This window comes from Aulonocara sp. 'chitande type north' Nkhata Bay, linkage group LG12 (genome assembly GCF_057382095.1).
Source record: "Aulonocara sp. 'chitande type north' Nkhata Bay isolate Kocher_YH1m ecotype deep benthic linkage group LG12, A_spYH_male_GT1.1, whole genome shotgun sequence".
Lineage (NCBI taxonomy): Eukaryota > Metazoa > Chordata > Actinopteri > Cichliformes > Cichlidae > Aulonocara > Aulonocara sp. 'chitande type north' Nkhata Bay.
The window spans coordinates 28,228,699-28,248,164 of record NC_141355.1 but is presented as its reverse complement, the minus strand read 5'-3'; the positions used below and the strand labels follow the sequence as shown (position 1 = coordinate 28,248,164).

The window sequence follows — 19,466 nt, the reverse complement described above, 5'->3', positions numbered from 1 at the left end:
CTGGGGACCCAGAACCGGTCAGTATCTGGTGTGACCACCATTTGCCTCATGCAGTGCAACACATCGTCGCATGGAGTCTATCAGATTGTCAATTGTGGCCTGTGGAATGTTGGTCCACTCCACTTCAATGGCTGTGCGAGGTTGTTGGATATTCGTGGGAACTGGTACACGCTGTCGTATACGCCGGTCAAGCACATCCCGAACATGCTCAATGGGTGACATGTCCGGTGAGTATGCTGGCCATGCAAGAACTGGGACATTCTCAGCTGCCATCTGCCCTGAACAATGTGAACCATGATTCATCCGTGAAGCGCACACCTCTCCAACGTGCCAGACGCCATCGAATGTGAGCATTTGCCCACACAAGTCTGTTACAGCGACGAGCTGGAGTCAGGTCAAGACCCCGATGAGGACGACGGGCATGCATTTGAGCGTCCCTGAGACGGTTTCTGACAGTTTGTGCAGAAATTGTTTGGTTGTGCAAACCAATTGTTCCAGCAGCTGTCTGGGTGGCTGGTCTCAGACGATCTTGGAGGTGAACCTGCTGGATGTGGAGGTCCTGGGCTGGTGTGGTTACACGAGGTCTGTGGTTGTGAGGCCGGTTGGATGTGCTGCCATATTCTCTGAAACGCCTGTGGAGACGGCTTATGGTTGAGAAATGAAGATTCAATGCACGGGCGACAGATCTGGTTGACATTCCTGCTGTCAGCATGCCAATTGCACGCGTCCTCATTGCTTGTGGCATCTGTGGCATTTTGCTGTGAGACAAAACTGCACATTCCAGGGTGGCCTTTTGTTGTGGGCAGTCTGAGGTACACCTGTGCACTACTCATGATGTCAGATCAGCATCCTGATGTGGCACACCTGTGAGGTGGGATGGATTATCTCAATATAGCAGATGTGCCCACTACCACACATTTGGACTGATTTGTGACCACTGTTTGGGAGGGATGGTTATATTGTGTATCTGGAATGAATTTTAGGTCTCTACGTCCATCCCATGGGGAATGGGAGCAGTAACAAAGGTGTTGCGTTTATATTTTTGTTGAGTGTAAATTACAAGAGACCTCCCGATAAGCTGCAGGCTTAAAAAGATGGATGAAGCTGCAGGGTCTTAAACGTAAAGCCAGTACAGAGGTGCCCTACACCATGACTCCTTTAGTAAAAAAATAATAAGAAGAAGAAGTATAGTAACATAAACGTATAACCAACACGCTCTTTGGTAATATTCATGCTAATTTTCTATTCATGACTTGAATTGCTATTTTCAAAACTTATTATAAAATAAGTTCTATTAAAGAATCTGTTGTCAATAATCACAGATAATAGGCACTTTATTGTCTATTCATCTTGCATCTACAACGGAGATCTACAGGAGTGACAGATAAAACTAGCTGTTGTCTCATCCATGTTGCAGGCTCCATAGAAAAAACTCTGAATGCATTAAAATGATTCTTAATTATTTGAAAGGAAACAACATTTTCTTTCTTTCCTCTGTCCATCCGTCCATTTTCTCCTGCTTATCCAATTAAGGGTTGGGAGGGAGCTGCTGTAGGGTGACAAGACGGGGTAGACCCTGGACAGGTAACCAATATATCGCAGAGCTCCATATTTTTCCATGATTCTATAATATATAAAATATACTGCTTGTATGTCCTGCTGATCACAGTGTTAGAATTCCATTATTATGTATTGCTTGCTGTCTTTATCTCTCACCATCAATCTGCCCCTCAACCATACCCCAGTTTTGACTCCTTGAAAGTTAACCTTTGAAGTACACTCTGACTAGCTCTGTGAAAATACCAGCTCACACTAGTCATCATTAGATACAATTGTGTGCTTGTCATGTTAGAGAAGACTTAGTGGTGAATATCTGAATCTTGATCTCTGAGTAGTGCAACAACACAGGGGTGCCTGAAAGGAAACTTCACAATGCAGCATTGTGAAGGCAGCGACAGGCCTCATTAGCTACACCGCATCCTGGTTATCTGATCTCCATGCAAAGGCTGACTTATACCAATGATTGAGACTCGTGACTCACCTCAAGATCAAAGGCAGAGTGTCAAACTACATGCCAAAGCCACATTTCATGACAAAGCAGTAAGAAAAAAGTGCTAGAGTGCGAAACTGGAGACCCTTATTTGAAATGGGAGCTTTTCTGGTCAGTGTTAGTCAGCAGTGATCATCTGCAGGTAATGAGATTTGTTTTCATGATCTGTGAGTGAGGAATCTAATGAAAGTTATACTGCAGGTATTATAAGGTCAGACTGACTGTCAGTAGGGGAATCTGAGGTGAAGTTTTGAACTGTGGTTTTCTCCTTTGTCTCCTTTTATGTGAAACCTAAGAAGGCTCATCTAATACCTTGATTCATTCTCATGCACCGAAAAACAATAATCTCTTACACAAATCACCCACCTGATACTACTGAGTGATGGCTTGAATTAAGCATGCCCTTAAACATTATTTAACTCAATAAAGAGAACCTTCAGGGAACCAGAGAGACAGTGTGAAAAATCATGACAGCATAAAACATAACACGTGTTAGAATCTTGGGAATCATGTTTGAGTCTTATTCAAAATTGCAAGACAATATAGTTCACAGTGTTCATGTACACTTGATAAATGCAAGTCCATTATTTGACCTCTTTTTATATTGGTTTGAAAAAAAAAAAACAGAGTTCTGGGCTAAGAAAATGGAGTTTTTAGTGCTGTTGATAAAACAAGATATGTGCCTGAAAAAAACATAAATTAAAGTCAGTGCATTCAAAAGTACAGCATTACTGAAATCACATTATATTTTTCAGTAACGTGGTAATGTAACTGTACTGAATACTGTAATTACACTGGAGATAGAATTATGTTCTTACTTCAATTATAAAGGTTCTTCAATTATTTGAATGATAGTATGATAGGGAAAAAACCCCAATAAAAACATCAAACATGACTGTTTTTTCCTGCACTACAAACAGCTGATGTTAGTTCATGGTGAAGAAAATGATGATGTCGTCCACAACCTCTGAGGTCTGGAGATGTGGAAATCAAATTTATCGTTATTGTACAAAAGGACAAGAGTGTGATGTAAAATGCAATTGGTGTCCAAAACGGAAACATTCTGCTGACTCGAACTCGACTCTTTGTAAAGATAAACTTTTCCTTGTGTTGTTGACTTTTGTGTTCAACCTTAAGCACTAGAAGCAAAAAATAAAACACTAGAACAAAAATCTTGAATGTTCTTTGTTATGATGAAGATTTGTGTCATTATTTATGTCGTAACTTACGAAGTAGCTAGAAACCCCTGTTAAGCCTGCAACCCTCTTCTACGCCAGTCAGAGTCGTTGCTGCGTTGACCTCACGTTCAGTTACATTTCTCGAGAAGTGCACGTCAGGTTGTGCTGAGGGTTACAGCGTAGGGTTAAGAAGGATTTCTGCATATGTTGTAAGTTACAGATAGACTTCCCACTGAAGCATTAGGCATTAGCTTGATATTATTAACTAATAATTATGTAACAATGCATTATAGGTCATGTTACAGAGCAATATATGAAATTAATGTAACAAGTAGTGTAACAAATTATTTTCTTCATTGAGTCATTAGGTTATATACCACATTGTTTTAAAGAGATGTAATAAGTAATGTGTAATATATTACTTTTATTTTAGTAGTAACTCCAAGACATTGTAGTACTCTGTGGGCTGATGGGATACTGTGAATGGATTTGGGGGATCACTCTCTGTGGGTTAATCTCTAGTGTCCACCTGCCTCCCATAGTCATTTGATAACAATATTGATTACTGTCATTTTGAGAAGTTAACAGGTAATGCTTTTATCTGCGTTTCCAAAGTCGAGCCATCTGACTCTGCCCTCGAGAAGGGATTGAATTGATTTCACTTAAAAGTCCATGTACACAAAACTTGCAAGGTTTTTGAATGGAAGTGAAAGAAATCTCTCTATTTCATTTGCCTTCAGAACATCTGTGAAGAATTCTGTTGATTGCCTGTATGGCATCAAATGGATTACACCAAAAGTATAATGGGCCGAGCTCCTTCTAGGTTAAAAGGTCATTTGGAGTGCTCAGAGTACCAACCTGCATACAGAAATCTGCTTTCAGTCCATCAAGCTGCCTGCTTCATTTAACCAACACGATCAACCATAGAAATGGAGTACAGGCTTCTTCCCTCTGCTCATAACCTTTCTCTTTTTTCACTTATCTATAATGAAGTTGAGAACTACTTAAATTTAAGTTTCCTTTTATCAGCTCACGCTTGCTTTGTAGGAAATGTTTGTCAGATCTCAAGGGGTTGGTGGTGGTATTACAAGCAAAAGTAGAATAGTGTACTTCAGGTCATAAAAGTACAATATTTTCTTAAAAGGGATCTTCTATCAAAAGAACGTTTAAATCCTGGGCAAAACCAAGGCTTGGTTTTCCCCAGACAGTGTTGCACAAAATCCAGCAACTAAAGATGTTCCCAGAATAAAGATAACCTCAGGCTAGGAAACAAGTGGAAAGAGTCAAGGACATATCACAGTCTTCATGACAAGAATTTTATTTTCTTTTTTTTTTTTTATTACATTTTGCATTAAATTAAAGAGTTCTTTTTTTTCTTTACAACATACATTAAGCTGTGAATCAGATGTTAAGGAAGTGGAGAGAGTAGGGCAAAAAACTTTGTGACGTCACGATATCTTACAAGCTTACAAAGTTCAAAAGTTTGAGAAGTTGAGAAGAGAGTAGATTTGCATCTAACAGCAGTGTATTATAACAAGGGTGAAAGACAAAAAGGCACACACCAAAGAACCTCACTGTCCACAGCAGCCTTCAGCCTTTAAAACGCTCAACTTTTCTCTAATATCAAAACACTTGATCTTGCTGAATCATAAATGCACCCACAGCCAAAAGCACTTGTCTACACAGGATGTGGACATTTAACCTTCAAACCTAGACAGGTTCTCTTGTTCACATTCAGTGTGGACATGACAATTCATCCAGGTGGGAGACAACGCAACTGAGCATTTCAAAACCAGAAATACTCAGCTGAGGATAAGCCTTACTCCAGGCGTGGGAATGTTGCTGGTTCATGCACTCAGTGCACCGGAGGGTGTAAGTAAGGTGTTCAGACACTAATTTAAAGCAAAGTAGTTTTATGAAAGTCTGGAGTGAACACACGTCTATGCTTATCTGAACTTTGAAGGTCCTCGCTTCAAGTTAATCGATGCTATAACTGTTGCAGCTTTATCCCGGACCATGTTTTAGATGGGACGCGTTCCTCTCGGTTCATATTTTGAACTAATCCATTGCCCATGACCTCGTCATGTGCAACCATTCCCTTCGAGCATCTATGTACACATTATTCGAGCTGTGGACTGAGACACTCTTGGCTTTCCTCCAGAAAGAATATTGATATCGAGAAAACTTTAACCTATCTACACATACAACACTAAGGGAGTGCTCCAATGACTTAAGTGTTTCAGTGTGGGGTGATCCATAAAAACCCTCAAGTAAAAAGGAAGTGAAATCATCTGATTAGTTAAACTCTCAGCCATTCATAAGGCTTTGATAATGAGAGTTAGTGAGGCAAAATAAAATAAAAAATCTCTAAACTTCCCAAACTGTGTTCGCTTACAAAAAGGGGGTTAAATAATGTACAGTTTTTAATAGTGTTGTTTCAAAATGTCATCTTTTTTTTTCTTTTCCACAGGAACCAGCCTGTTTATGCAACCGTCTAACAAGTGAACGTTTCAATGCGCGCAAGAAGCCTCGACTCGTGTTAGTACGCTGGGTGTTCACGTGTATCTCGTACTGTACGCTTGCTATGGTGCTATCGCAGTGCACCAAGGGAAGATACACCTACGTTGGCCTCCTTAAGCAACAAATGTTAATTGTTCCGTTAACCAATTAACCATCACTCCAAACGAACACCAAAAACAAGTAAAAACAAATACCAGGACTTTGTATAAAACAGGAAATGAAAAACACTCACAAAGTCTTTATCGACACTGCCAGCACAACATAAAGGGTCGTTTTAAGCGCATTAATGGCACAATCAGAAATGAATCACAAAGATGAGTGTGTGTATGTGTGCATGTGTTTATGTGTGTGTGCCAGAGAGAGAGAGAGAGCGAGAGTGTGTGAATGAAGAAAGGAATTGCTCCTTCCTCTCTTCCCTCTGGTCTGTAAGTGTGTTTTGTCTAGGGACCAGAATTACAACAATAACACCTACATTCTTTAATTGCATTTTTATCAAACAAGGGAAATATCATGACATAAGAAAAAAAAAGAAAATAAAAAAATACAACAAGGAGACAGAGTTAACAGCTATTAAAGAAAACATTGTCACTACTTCAGGGTGTAAGGCACAAATTTACATGTGGAAAAAGAAGCAGGCAAGACAGATGTTCCTATAATTTCCTTTTTTTCGCCCGCTCTTCCGCGTGACGCCGCTAGAAAAGACGATACGTTCCAAGATGGAGGCACCGCTCGTTTGCTTGCAGCCTCACTTACAGCTTCCTTTTGTATGCAGATCCCCCCGTGCGGTTGCTGCAGCTGCTTCTCTTATATTTGCAACATGCAACAGTGAGCTGTGATGGCACCAGTAAGCCAGCAACCAATCAGGACAAATGTTTGGGACTCACACAAAACCACAGTGCTGATTGCAGGAGTGAAAGGGTGAGGTTCAGGATTTCTTTTCTTTTTTTAAATGATTGGTCTAAAACAAAGGAGATTCTGGTCCGTAAAAGTAAAAGTCCTGGTCTGGCACAGTTTAAATAAATATCTCCTCGTCGTCACAGAGGTCACGTATATTCTCAAGCTGCAGGTCCCACTGAGCACACAGTAAGACCTAGTTGAACTTTAGTCATTAAGAAAGTTCTACTGGCTCCAGTTTAATGACTTTAAATATTTTCTTCCTCACTCTTGATTAATTAATATTAAAAGATCTCTTCTTTGTCCTCTTTCTCTCCAAGCCTAGAAAGTCAGTCTGTTTGTTTTTCAAAAGCACTTAATAAAAATAAATACAACAAGCTATTAGTATTAACAGTCATGTGTTATTCAGTCACCAGTACAGTAGAAGATTCTTCTGGCCCAGGCTTTCAGTCATGCCCAGGCAGGACTTGATTGCTGTAACACTGAGAGGCTTTTCACAGTTTCCGCCAGAACTCAGGCAGCTGTCTGTCCTTTCAGTCCGAACTCGTTCTCTCTGAGTGCTTGTTTGCTCAGATCCTCCTGTCCTCAAGGTATTGTACAACAATTATTCTCCAACCCCCTTGTGACGTCTTCGTATGTGCTTTTACCAGCATGACGAAGTATCGAATCAAGTCTCAGTAAACAAAGACACCACAAACAAGAGAGCCACTGTCTTGAATGCTACAGGGTGCCAATGGATGAAATATTCAGGACAAGCATCATCTTCTTTTTCAGTAGCACATGTTCCCATGTGTGTTTACAGAGGAGCTGTGTGCCAGCCAGAGCATGAGCTCGATGACTGCCACAACCGACAACAACCATGGTATAATATTTACATATTTATATAAAAAGAAAGTGTTTTCTTTAAGAAAAAAAACTGTGTTGCATTTCCACTGTACTGTACACCAAAAAACAAACAAAAACACAAAAAGGAGATGCAAGTTGTACAGTATTCCCTGTTTTTTCTCTCTGCCAGAAAACGCCTTTCACTACTGTCTGTTCACATTGGACCGACAGGCTAACAACCCAACTATGTGCCAGAGTCACTGGACTTGACTTTTGTGGAGAGCGAGACTACAGAGGGTTTGGGGGGGACATCAGGCTTGAGATATTTGACGCCCGTTCGAGGCAGTGATCCGTAGGAGCTCATTCCAGGCTGCCTTGACAGAGATATGCCCTGTGCTGTCATTTGTATGGAGTCCACCCTCTGAGGTGCAGGTGGTGGAGTCTCAACACGGTTGAAGCTGTGATGTCTCGCCAAATGGGAGGAGTTAGAGGAGTTGGTGTTGTGTTTCTTGAGGGCGGAGGATCCACAAGCACCAGATGCTGATCCTTTCCGAAGCCCGTAGACTGACGAGTGGACCTCCAGGCGTTTGCCCATCTGTGGGACAGCAGGTGGGATGGTGAGAGAGGCCTCCCGCTGGGGCACACGAGGTGGCAGCACCACATCTGGATCAGCCATGTTGAGGTTGTGGCACGGGCTCTTGCTTGTCTTGTACTCCAGGGTGGCCCCCTGGTCATCCAGTACACCGTGGCCCATGCTCATATCACTGTGATGGGGCTGCTCCACATACTCATGTTGGTAGGACTGCTGGTGCTGTTGCAGATGAGGCTGAAGCTGGTGCTGATGCTGCTGCAAAGGTAGGACTACAACGCTAGGGATGTGCCCCGGTGAGGCCCTCAGCGGCAGGTCGGTAGAGATAACAGGCGACCCCATTGGTGGCATGTCCTTGGTGCACGCGTTGATGAGGTTCTGGTTTCTCTCCCACTCACGGCTTCCCCGGCTGGGCTTACGACGCGGCTGCATGGGGGTGGATTCAGGCGTTGGCAGAGCCGCAAGGTCCAGGTGGTGTTGGTCTGCTTTTATGAGCATCTTCCCATTTGGCGTCAGTCTTCCATTGTGCATCAAAGGTGTGAGAATTGCCTCGGGGCGACCTTCTTTGGCCTGCGTCTCAAACAGACCCGTCAGCTTGGTTACGCTGTTCATGGATCCCCGGCGGGAGTGGAGGTGGTGGGTGTCCTTTTCTTTACGGCCCGTCAGGTCCATGTCTCGACGACGATGGTCACAGACGCAGTAGACAATGATGCCAGAAAAGATGGCGCCCATGGCAAATGCTAGGATAACGGCGATGGCCAAGAGGGTTACAGGAACCAGCTGGTCACGACCCTTCTGGTAGCTCTCACGGATCACGCCTGCAGAGAGACACAGAGATGACATTCAGACAGGCAGACTAAAAAGAGATGCTTTGAAGCCAATTGTTTCAAAGAAAATAAAAGAGATGCTGGAAAAGATTCTTCTTAAAAGATGAAGCAAAACATAAAAAACAGTTACAATAATTAAGATATCTTCTGGGCAAAAAGATTAACGGTTTAAATAATTTCACGAAAAACATGCAAATGCAGAAGGATTTATTCCATCATAGGAAACATCTATTCAAAATTGTAGCTTCAAGTATCAAGATTCAGTGTTTCCCCCAAAATCCAATCTCAGAGTGAAAATGTGTTTTGGAGGGGTGATTATGATTCACATTTTAAATCCCAGATAAAACCTTCTGCTGAAATGAAAAAAGATATGAGCTCCGATAAAGGAACCTGAAATACCCGAGCCCTTTCTTCTCATAGATGCAAATGGAAGACTTTTCATAAAGCTTGGATCCAATCTCATGAATCACAGCGAATACATTAAAAAGCCTCTGATTAGGCGCTAAATCCAATGAGCTGTGTCATCAGTGTCTTATGAAAGCGCCACTTTCAAAGACTGGCAAAGACACACTGTGATAACGCCAAATAAAAGATAATTCAATAAAGGATGCTATGGAGCATTTTAGCGGTGGGTGAGCGGGAGCGGCAGGTTGTATTTAATAAAACAGGGTCAACAACAGACTGCACGCACGCACACACGAGTGTGGACACATGCACCTCCCACACATGCATGCTCAAAGATGATAGCCTGCAGCCTGTGGATGAACGCAGACATCTAATGCAGCACACTATTCTTTGGGTTAAATACACCGGTCCACAGCCGAGAGATTTATAATGCCTTCACACATGACCTACAGGTCAGTTACCACAGATAGAGGATTAGGCAGGTGGGCTCTATCGTGTAAAGGGGCTACAGCAGGGGCATCGCTCGTCTCCGCAACGTGACTCAGTTTCACATGTGTAAGGCATGTATAGAATCCTCAACACTGAGGAATCTTTACCCCAAAATGCTGGAAAAAAAATCCAAAACAAGCTGGAATGTATGTGAAGTAATTTAAGATGATATCTGTGAGTCTTTCCTGTACAGAGGAGGTTTGTTTACAATGAATCGGTGTTCTAAAATAAACAGTAGGTGGGTGATATGATTTGTACAACAGCTTTTACAAATCAGACATTTTCATTTAGTACTAATCCAGCTACAGGTGGAAAAATTGGATGAAAATGTGTTTTTTGTTCCTTTTGTTTCACTTCTTTGAGATTGCTCTTACTGAAGTGCATTAATAAAATATTTCTGCTGCCAACTTCAGACTCTGTCTTGTTAATCTTTTTTTTCTGATATTTTGAAATTCAGTTTTTGCTGACTGCCTCAGGTATTATTGCAGATAATGAAATATACAGTGGCTGCATGAATATAAACATTTGCTCACAGGCAAGCTGAACAACAGTTGTCAACAAGCAACAAGTAATTTCGTCCTTTTACAGTTTGCAGTCTTCACGCGACACTTTCTTCGTCTTCCTTGCAAATTTTTCAATTTGCCCTGTAATTTTTCAAAAGCAGTTTCCACAGAACAAACATTAGTTCCAATAATTCTCCGAAATCCTGAAGGAGCTGGTTAATCATGTTTGGCTTTTCAGCTCAGCGGTGTCACTGAGGATGTACTTGGAGAGTATCTTCTTTCTGCATTTCCTCAGTGAGACATAACACAGACACAGAGAAAGCATGGTAATCTTTTCTCATGGATCTGAAATCCACACTGTCTTAAACTAACATCCATAATCTCACTCGCTGCAGTCATACTTCATTAGCCCAACAACATGAGTTAAAGCCCCTTTTTCCTAGCCGGAGTTAAGCACTCTTTAGTCTCTGTCTGGACTTTGAAGCTCAACCTGGATAAGAAAGGACACTTACATTTACCCAGATCATTCCTCATTTATTGTAAAAACAAAACTTCACTTTTCTCCTTAATAGAGTGCTGACAACATGCAGCACAGCCATAACTCACTAAAAGTTAAACAAAAGGTTTAAAAAAAAGCATCTTTCCCGGCCAAAACCTTTCCTTATCGAGGACACGCTCAGCCGTGTGGATAGTGTGAGAAGTGATGAGCGTTATCTGCAGCGCAGCATCCACGTTTGACGAGTGTTACGCTGCGAACTTGCATGATCAAATGGCCGGCCTGTCTGATGAAACATCTGCTTCCCATCTCATCCTGTAACATCTGAGAACGAGAGAGATACTTTTCTGCGCTGCTATCTTTAACTTTGACTTTCCACTGTCCTCACTTAGATCTTTCATTCACACTTTCTGCCACTTCTCTCCTTTGCAGAAACAATGAATCACTTTTTTGACTTTCTTTTTCTTTCACACCGTTCAGCCTCCATATGGTAAGTGTTCAATTCAGTGGAGACCGGGAAGGCTGTAATTACAACCTTGTGATCTTTCTAAGTTATCACCCTTTAGCAGAAACAACAGCGGCGGTGGGGGCTGGCTGCTCTTTGAGAGTTGCTGGGTTAAATATTTCAGCGCACACGGAAGGGATGTAAAAGGAATTCAGTTTCACTTGAGATCAGGAGACCTGGAAATCTCCAAAGAACAGTTATGTAGGAAAATAAAAGTGCAAGCATAAACAAATACATTGGCAAATCTCTCGTTTTTCCATAATCCTTGTTAAAAGTAAATACTTTCATATGTCTCTGTCTGTGGAGCTGACATTGAAGCTGAAAAGAGGAAATCAAAACTGTTATGAATTTTCATGACAGTGAATTTATTACTGCTAAAGGCTAACTTTCTGTGATTGAGCGTTTGGACTTCATATTGAATAACAAAGCCGGAGGGCGGCAGAGCCAAGTGGTTGTCCATTCTGGTGAAGAAGGTGAACTGTGGAGCTGGATCTTTGACTTCTCTTGTGGGTGTGTGAGCTAAAGTTAAAACCCTATTTAACCTGCCCTGTAAGGCTCCTTTTTTTTTTTCTTTTGAAGCTTTTATTCTTTTTCTCCTCTCCTTCCTCCATCACTCACTTCTCCTGCACACGCAGACATTTCCAGAAGGTACTTAGCCCAAGGCCTCGGGTAAAACACAAAGAAAAAAAAAAAAGCTAAACTTTGAAGACTTCCATCTTTCAAGTGAGGAATTGTTTCTCATCTTAACATCAAAGAGGATGAAAGTTGCCACAGAGGACACCAAGGCCGTCTCAGTTGAATCACGGGACCTCAGGGTTTTGAATCAAGATGGCTATGCCGCTCATTTCTGATCATTTGCGATCTTTGTAAACTTTCTAAAACTTCCACTACTTGACCTTGAAAAGTATCAAAGTGTTGCTAAAACTCACAGATTTTCCGCTTTAGTCTCATCTTGTTGAGGTTCTGACTATACAGTGACTTATAATCTTCTGGTTTCGCTCTTGCCTCGCCCCCAGAATGCATCATAAGGCATCCTGCAGTTCAACACTTCTCTCAGCGGATGAATTGATTTGAATTTCACACCGCCTCGAGCCTCAACATTCAGATATTAAACACATATCTCAGATACTCAGATATGTCTTGCTGTCAAAACAGGCCGGGTCGGCAACACTTACTTATAAATCAGAAACATTGTAATCTATTGTGACTGGAACTTGTGAATGCTCTATCTGTCTGACACACACAGATGCTCTTCCACTCTTTTAATCTTTTGAGACGCACCAACTGACTTAAGCCCACAGAGCTTGTCTTTGTGTTGTTGCAAAGAAAACTTCAAAGGTAGTTAAAAATCACAGAGGGGTTACAGAGAGGGCACTAACCTCTGACTGCGAGCGACTGCATAAAGACATTGTCTGCAAAATGATAAAAATCTTAATTGGACTTAACTGCTACTTACTATGCTTCACTCGCTGAAAGATGAAACAGTGGACCTTACCGACTACAGACAGAAGGAAGGATGAAAAAGCAGATAATGTTAAGTGGTGTGCATTTATTTACTCTGACGCGGGAGCTCGAAAAACGCCCTATTTTTTCATTAGGAACCAGTTTGTTGTCATCTTTTAAAAAGGACACTGGTATTTGGATGGTGACAACAATTCATTAACTTCTATTTAAATTCCCTGTTAGTAAATTATCCCATTAAGTCTTGTGTATGTTTGGGTTAAGAGCCACTTGCATTAATGGTGTTATTCAATATTAAAGCATTCATCAGACAATCCTGAGTCGGAGCAATGCATACTGATGAGCGAGTTAAGATATAATTAAACCCCTAATTATGTTATTCAGCACCTGAGGTATTAACATTGATGTACTAACCTATCCAACTCCCTGCATACAAACTGTAATATTTAATAGTCACAAGATATCAGCATAAATTAAACATCCCATTTTTCATCAGCTATTTGATGCCTCAACTTGACAGCGCTCCCGTTCGGATTACTGGGTGATAGATTTTTACATGCTGATATACTGAACGCAAAAAGGTCCCTCACATTAGAGTGCAACTGTTAAAACAGCTTGTCACTATTTAAACAGTGTAGACTTTTAAATTATGTGTGCATTCGTGTCTATAATCTTGAGTTCTTTCAATTAATATTCAATCTCGATGAGTCACCGTAATACAGCCGGTGACCCACCAAAGTGTATTTCACCATGTGGGCTGCAGAAAATGACTTCTGTGTATCACTGGAGTGCTATGTGTGTGCTAATACGCATTGCATTTCATTGAATCCATAAAGGCAGCCATTGGTAATTGTTTAGAAATGTTTTAGTGCTCAACAAGAGAACAAAGCCTCGGCTTGTATCTACTTGATGAGGGCTCACTCATGGACAACGTGAACATAACTGTTTAAATCCAGTTCAAAGTATAATAATGACAGCTGAATGTGGGTTAGACAAGCTTCAAGAGCACAAAGGGATGAGCCGCAGTGATATGAGATTCAGTCTCACATGGGCGAGAGACAAAGCAAAGCTCTTGTACGAACCGTCAACGGTTAGGGGGACTTATTAAAAAGCGTAACCAAAACATAAAAGTGGAAAAGTAAGCAGCGAATGTGTGTTTTAAACAAAAGCAGTTTGAGAGAACAATAAGCTAATCAGTGGAGGAAATTATGGCTTATGGCTTGACGTCAGTCCGGGAAGTGCGTAATGCTGGGAACGCATCCAGTTCGCTGTTTCTATTATGATTCACAATGAGCTGCGAATAATTCATCTGCTTCACAAAGATCCAGCCCAATCTTTGACCAGTAAGAAACACTGAACCGAAATCCACTACTTAATTGCGAAGGTGTTGGAATGACAGGAACATGGGTTGTGGGAACATTTAATTAAATTTTTTTTAGTCTTTGCCACACACAGAGACATTCAGCCTGCCCTAAAGGGCCACTCCATAAACTTTTAACTTAAATCCTATCATCCTACTTTACAGGATTAACCTTAATCCTATCATTCAACTGCAAGGACATATGAAACTACTAACATTAAATTTCCAAATCTGCTAAACCTCATAGGCTCCTTAAAAACTTCAGGAGCCAAGTGCATTATCTGACAGTGAGCAGAGTTTGTGGTAAACTAAGTCTAAGCCTCTGTTACCTCAAAACCTCTTGGCTCACCTACAAAAGAGGGCATTCTGAAACAAGAGCCATACCCATAATAATCACACAACCAAGGAAATAATCTTTTATCTTTTTTTGTTGCTCACAGGTTGCAAAAGAAACGCAGCTACATGGTAAAAGGCAATCATTACTGGTCACATTCGAGATTATGACTTGACTATGCCCTCTTCATCTATTTAGCACTAGTTGTTTTTGAATGAATTGTAAAGCTAATATAAAGACAAATCAATGGTTAAAGCCATCCTTATGCATCATTAAAATTAATAAAATGCAGTGAAATACAGTAATGTTTGGAACAATTGTTTGACTGTACACAAACGTGCTATTTTCTCTGCTGCATAATTGAACATTTTTCCTGGTGAAAGTAAAGTTAACATTTAAGATTGACAGGGCATCCCCAGTAACTACGGTGAGATGTTCAGTCAACTGCTTTCCAGCAACTGAGATGAAGTCAAATTCAAGACTTTCTGTCATAGAAAGAATTGTGCTGCAATCCTGTCTGAGCAGGGTCATACTCTCCTTCTATCATAGCAGCCTCACCTTGGCACACAGGTGTCAGAGAGCTGCCTGCAGCTGAAAATAACCCTTGCAGAGCAGATGTCAGATGACAACAGCTATTAATGTGAAAACCTGACACTGAGGGAAAAGCATACGCTAGAAAAGTACAGTTGTTGTTTTGTAACATTAAAAATAAAAAAAATTAAAAAAAATTTTAATGCTGTACAAGAAACACATTAAATGTTTTCTTCGTCCTGTTTCCTCTTCTGAATCAGTGTGGTAAACCAATACTTAATGGTACTACACGACAGAGCAAAACATTTCTTCAGATAATTATGGCCTCTAATACTTGCATTTAGTCTCTTAACACTTTTTAATACTTAGTTAGTCTATAGTAAGAATTGGACTTGTTGCCTGGATTATGTGTAATACTCAGGCATTAAAGCTTGTGTAGAAATGTCTATATGCTATACTTTACACTCAAGTCGTAGTTTCTTGAAGGGATAACACTTAACTTCAAGCTCCACACATTAGTTAATTGGTAATAAGGAAATAATAATTGCCTTATTAAAATATGAAGAACATCATTAGGAAGTTAGACTACATAACATATTCATAAGTAAGCTTCTTTTGGCTGCCCCCTTATTTGTCTTATGGTTTACACACCATATGCATATGCAGCCATCCTCGGGATTTAGTTTCTACTGGTCTAAAATCTGGGATCTTTTATGTGTTACGTCAATGTGTTAACCAGTACACTATGGAGTCACAGGATTAATAGTTAATAAAAAAACAAAACAAACAAAATAAAAAAGACTGTTAAGAAACATGGATAAGATTTGTTATAAAAAAACATTATTATTTTGAAAACCTTTTATTGTTATTAATTGTAATTAATAAATCTATTCTGTTGATAATCTGGGTGTTTGATTGTTTGTTTGTTTTACAAAAATAATTATGCTGTAAAAAGCATTTGTAGGTTAATTTAACTGAATTCAGTTTTCTGTCTTGAAGTATGACAAGATATCAGTTTGGCTGAAATTCCCATACCCATGTTTGCAGGAATGCTAATGTAATTATTATTTTAATAAAGACCTTCAACATGATTAATCACTACCAGACTCTTGTTGTGGCCCAGCTAGACTTTAACATGAAACCAGTGTTCAAGTCTAAATGCAACCTAACTGAATTAACCATAAAAATATGCAAACTAATGACTGAAAATTAAATATTCAGCAAAAGTGATATTAAACTGTAAAAAGTAATAAGTGCTTGCTGTTCATGTTTTGCTTCTCAAAAGCATCAGCACGTACTGTTCAGAACCTGAGTCACAGAAAATGCTACATTACTGCAGACAACATCCTGTATTTTTAGAGCAATTTGTTTCAGTTTCACCAGATGTTCAGTTTGATTCTTTTTTTCACATTCAGCTCTTTTAGCGTTAGCTAACTAAGCATAAAATATAGACTGAAAGGGATAGAGAGAAACAATATTGTTCACTTTGTTTAACTACAATATATTATTTCCTCTCTGATTCACCTGTCCTGCATCTTTTCTGTTCAGATCTTTCAGCTAGTTCATTCACCTGCTGTCTGTTTACCGCTTTGTTCAATGTTACATTATTGCCCTGTTCTGTCTAATAAATCTTTATCATGTGTACCTCAGTCCCTTCATTTCCCAAGTCTCCGTCCCCTCTTGTCTCGCTCCATCCCCCTTTCCTTCCACCTCTCCACTTTCCTTTTCCCTTGGATAGCTGCTGTAATGAACCCATAAATTGGAGCAACACAGCGGTGGCTACAGGTCGGGTTTAAAGGGGGAGGGGTGGATGTAAGTAGGGAATGAGGTGGGTAGATCTGAGCCTGCCAGAGAAAGGGAGACAGGTAGAAAAAAAAAGGAGAGAGAGCAAAGTGGGGAGCAGAGCAAGGATTCATTCCTGCAGACGGGGGAAGAGATATGACTACAGTTGGAGAAGAGGCAGACTGCAAGGGGAGAAACTGAAGAGGAAGAGATACAGAGATGGTGGAGGAAGAGAGGGTGGGGGGACATTTGAGGAAGGTTTCTCCATAAATTGGTTCAGGAATTAATTTGCGCTAAGGTAAGGTATAGCCTTGGAACATGCCATCCCAGTCAGATGAGAGGTCCTGTGGAAGGGAGACTGATCACAATGGCAGCAGATGGTGGAAAAGGCAGAGCTGGTGGTGGTTTTGGGGTTTGGATGAGCGACGGGAGGACAGACGACGAGTGTATGGTGGAATGACAGAAGTAGAAGAAAATATAACAGATGATGCCCAGACACACAAACAGACCCTGAGCTCAAATGTACTGTGAAACACAAGCAGCCACCTGACTACTGTGATGGCCCCACTGGAATGGCAGATAGTGATGCTGTTGGGTGCTGAATATCATTCGCGTGCAAATACTCATCACTTTGCAGCATTTCTAATTACTCTGGTGGTGCTGGACTAATACATATTGGCAGCACTGTAATATTCATTAGCAGATAAGATTCCACAATGTCTCAACTGCAAATGAAAAAGTTAGGGACGTAATTGTAATTTGTTTTAAATCACAAATAAGCTCGCAAAAGACTTTGGATATGAGCTAATACATTTTCACTCAAGCATAAACTTGAGATTGATCGGTTAAATGTTTATCCCCGATTTCTTCTGCAAAATAGGCTGCGTGGATGTGTTGCTTTGCAATTAAAATGCCGATAAAATGACTTCTTTGCTTTCTTTTTCTAATATAGCTTATTCATGTTTGGGTTTTCACTCTCATACATGCAGTTTGCTAAGTTTTCACAGTACAGTTGACACCTGAAGCCAATCATACTGAGGGAGACAGGAAGGAACAGGAGGAAGGATGGGTGGAGCGGGAAATGAGTACTCTTGATTGTGGTGCTCAATTTGCCATGCTGAAAGCATTAAGCTGTATGGAGGCAAAACTGTGCTTAATACCATCAAAGCAATCAACACAGGAAGAAAGGCAAATATATAAATAGCAAAAAAAGACGTAGTGTGAGATCAAGCCATGCAAAATATCAAGAACTGCTCGCAAGAAACCACGCAAATCAGTAAAATAAGAAAGAAAATATCATCAGAGCCGACTTTCATAACGAAGGGAAAAGAAAAGACTGTAGAGCTAAAATTGCACAGATAAATAGTGACACAAGCTGCAAAAGTGTCTCATAAAATGATAATAATAAGAATAATAATAAAAATGACCATACAGAAAGAAAAAAACAACAACAGCAGGAAGCATTGTATTGAAATATGAAGTCGTCTTGCAGTTACCTGAGCACGGAGTTACCCACAAATCTCCCGAAATCAGAATGTTATTCTTGGAAAAAGCTATTACCGTAAGACAGCTTTGGCTCTCGTTACGTTTGATTCTCAGCATTTCTTGCCATTCCTCGTCGGGTTACACCTGCTCAGGCAAAGGCAACAAGGGGAGCGACAGCATGTTGTGATGCTGGTTGTAGGCATGCTGTCTGAAGTCTCTGCCACCATTGTGCTTGGATCTACCAAGTGGTGCTTAACTGCTTCCAGCTGACGTGCTTCAATCACTGCTGTGCCTCCTCACTTTATCCCATAGACAAGAGACATTTAAAATGTGCACTAGTGACTTTAGCTAGCCCCAGTTTATGGTTCTCTTGTGAAGACACTGCATTTGAGTCATACCGTCATGTATTTTTAAACTCTTTTGAAATGTATTTATTCAGCGCAGGTAAAATCAACCCGTCAATCTCACTTGTCAACACTTCAGCATCTTCAAAGTCTCTTCCAAGCCTGTGAATGAGAAAGTATTCTGTATGTTCTTTCTTAGGTTGAAACTGCATTTATGCCCTGGGTAACTGAAAGAGGCATGCATGTTTTTTTTAAACACTGACTTCAGTAAGGAGACATTTTAGACTCAGCTCGTTAGCTGATCTTTCTGTCTTTCTTTACATTTAGTATGTTTGTAGAGAGTATGCTACTGCATCTTTCAGGCCACAGTCAGAATGAAAATATTAATGTCATTTCAATTAATGTTTCGGGGTAATGCCTGTGTTAGCATGGACCGCACAAACTAGCAGAAACATGTTGCATGTTGCTGTAATGGCTTCTAAGCTTTGTCTGTGACAGTAAAGAGCAGGCTGGATTGGCAGCACCGCAGTGACCTTTTTTTCTTTCCATCTACGATGTGGGTTGTCCCTCTCGTCTCCTCCCCTTCCTCCCTTTTCACTCTGACTCATTTATCCAGTGAGCCGTCCTTGAGGCGGTACAGCATTAGGCAGGTTGTTAACACAGGAGAAAAGGGCGTTCAATGTCATGTCACCGTGTCGCAAAGCATGACAGAGCTGGGGACTGGGCCATCTTCCCGAGGAAATAAATACATCGCCATCTTCCTTTTCAGAGTGTAATGGTCTGGATATTACATCTCCTGTGGGGCATTACAATCCACGGACAATAAATCCATCCTACAGAGTGGTGTGTGCATGAAGGTTGGTGTGTACATAGCCTATATGCTACCTT

The 19,466-nt window shown here is 40.7% G+C and overlaps 1 protein-coding gene across 3 annotated transcripts in view; it reads right to left on the bottom strand.

Annotated features, from left to right (window-relative positions):
* Positions 1-4,530: 4,530 nt before the first annotated feature.
* The window catches only part of sema6a (sema domain, transmembrane domain (TM), and cytoplasmic domain, (semaphorin) 6A), a 103,301-nt gene continuing 88,365 nt past the window's right edge, over positions 4,531-19,466 (bottom strand). For all 3 annotated transcript variants that reach the window (XM_086314806.1, XM_086314807.1, XM_086314808.1), the window contains one exon: positions 4,531-8,874. In XM_086314806.1, coding sequence (XP_086170932.1) covers positions 7,712-8,874 — 1,163 coding nt within the window. In that variant the 3' untranslated portion in view covers positions 4,531-7,711. The remainder of the gene's footprint in view (positions 8,875-19,466) is intronic.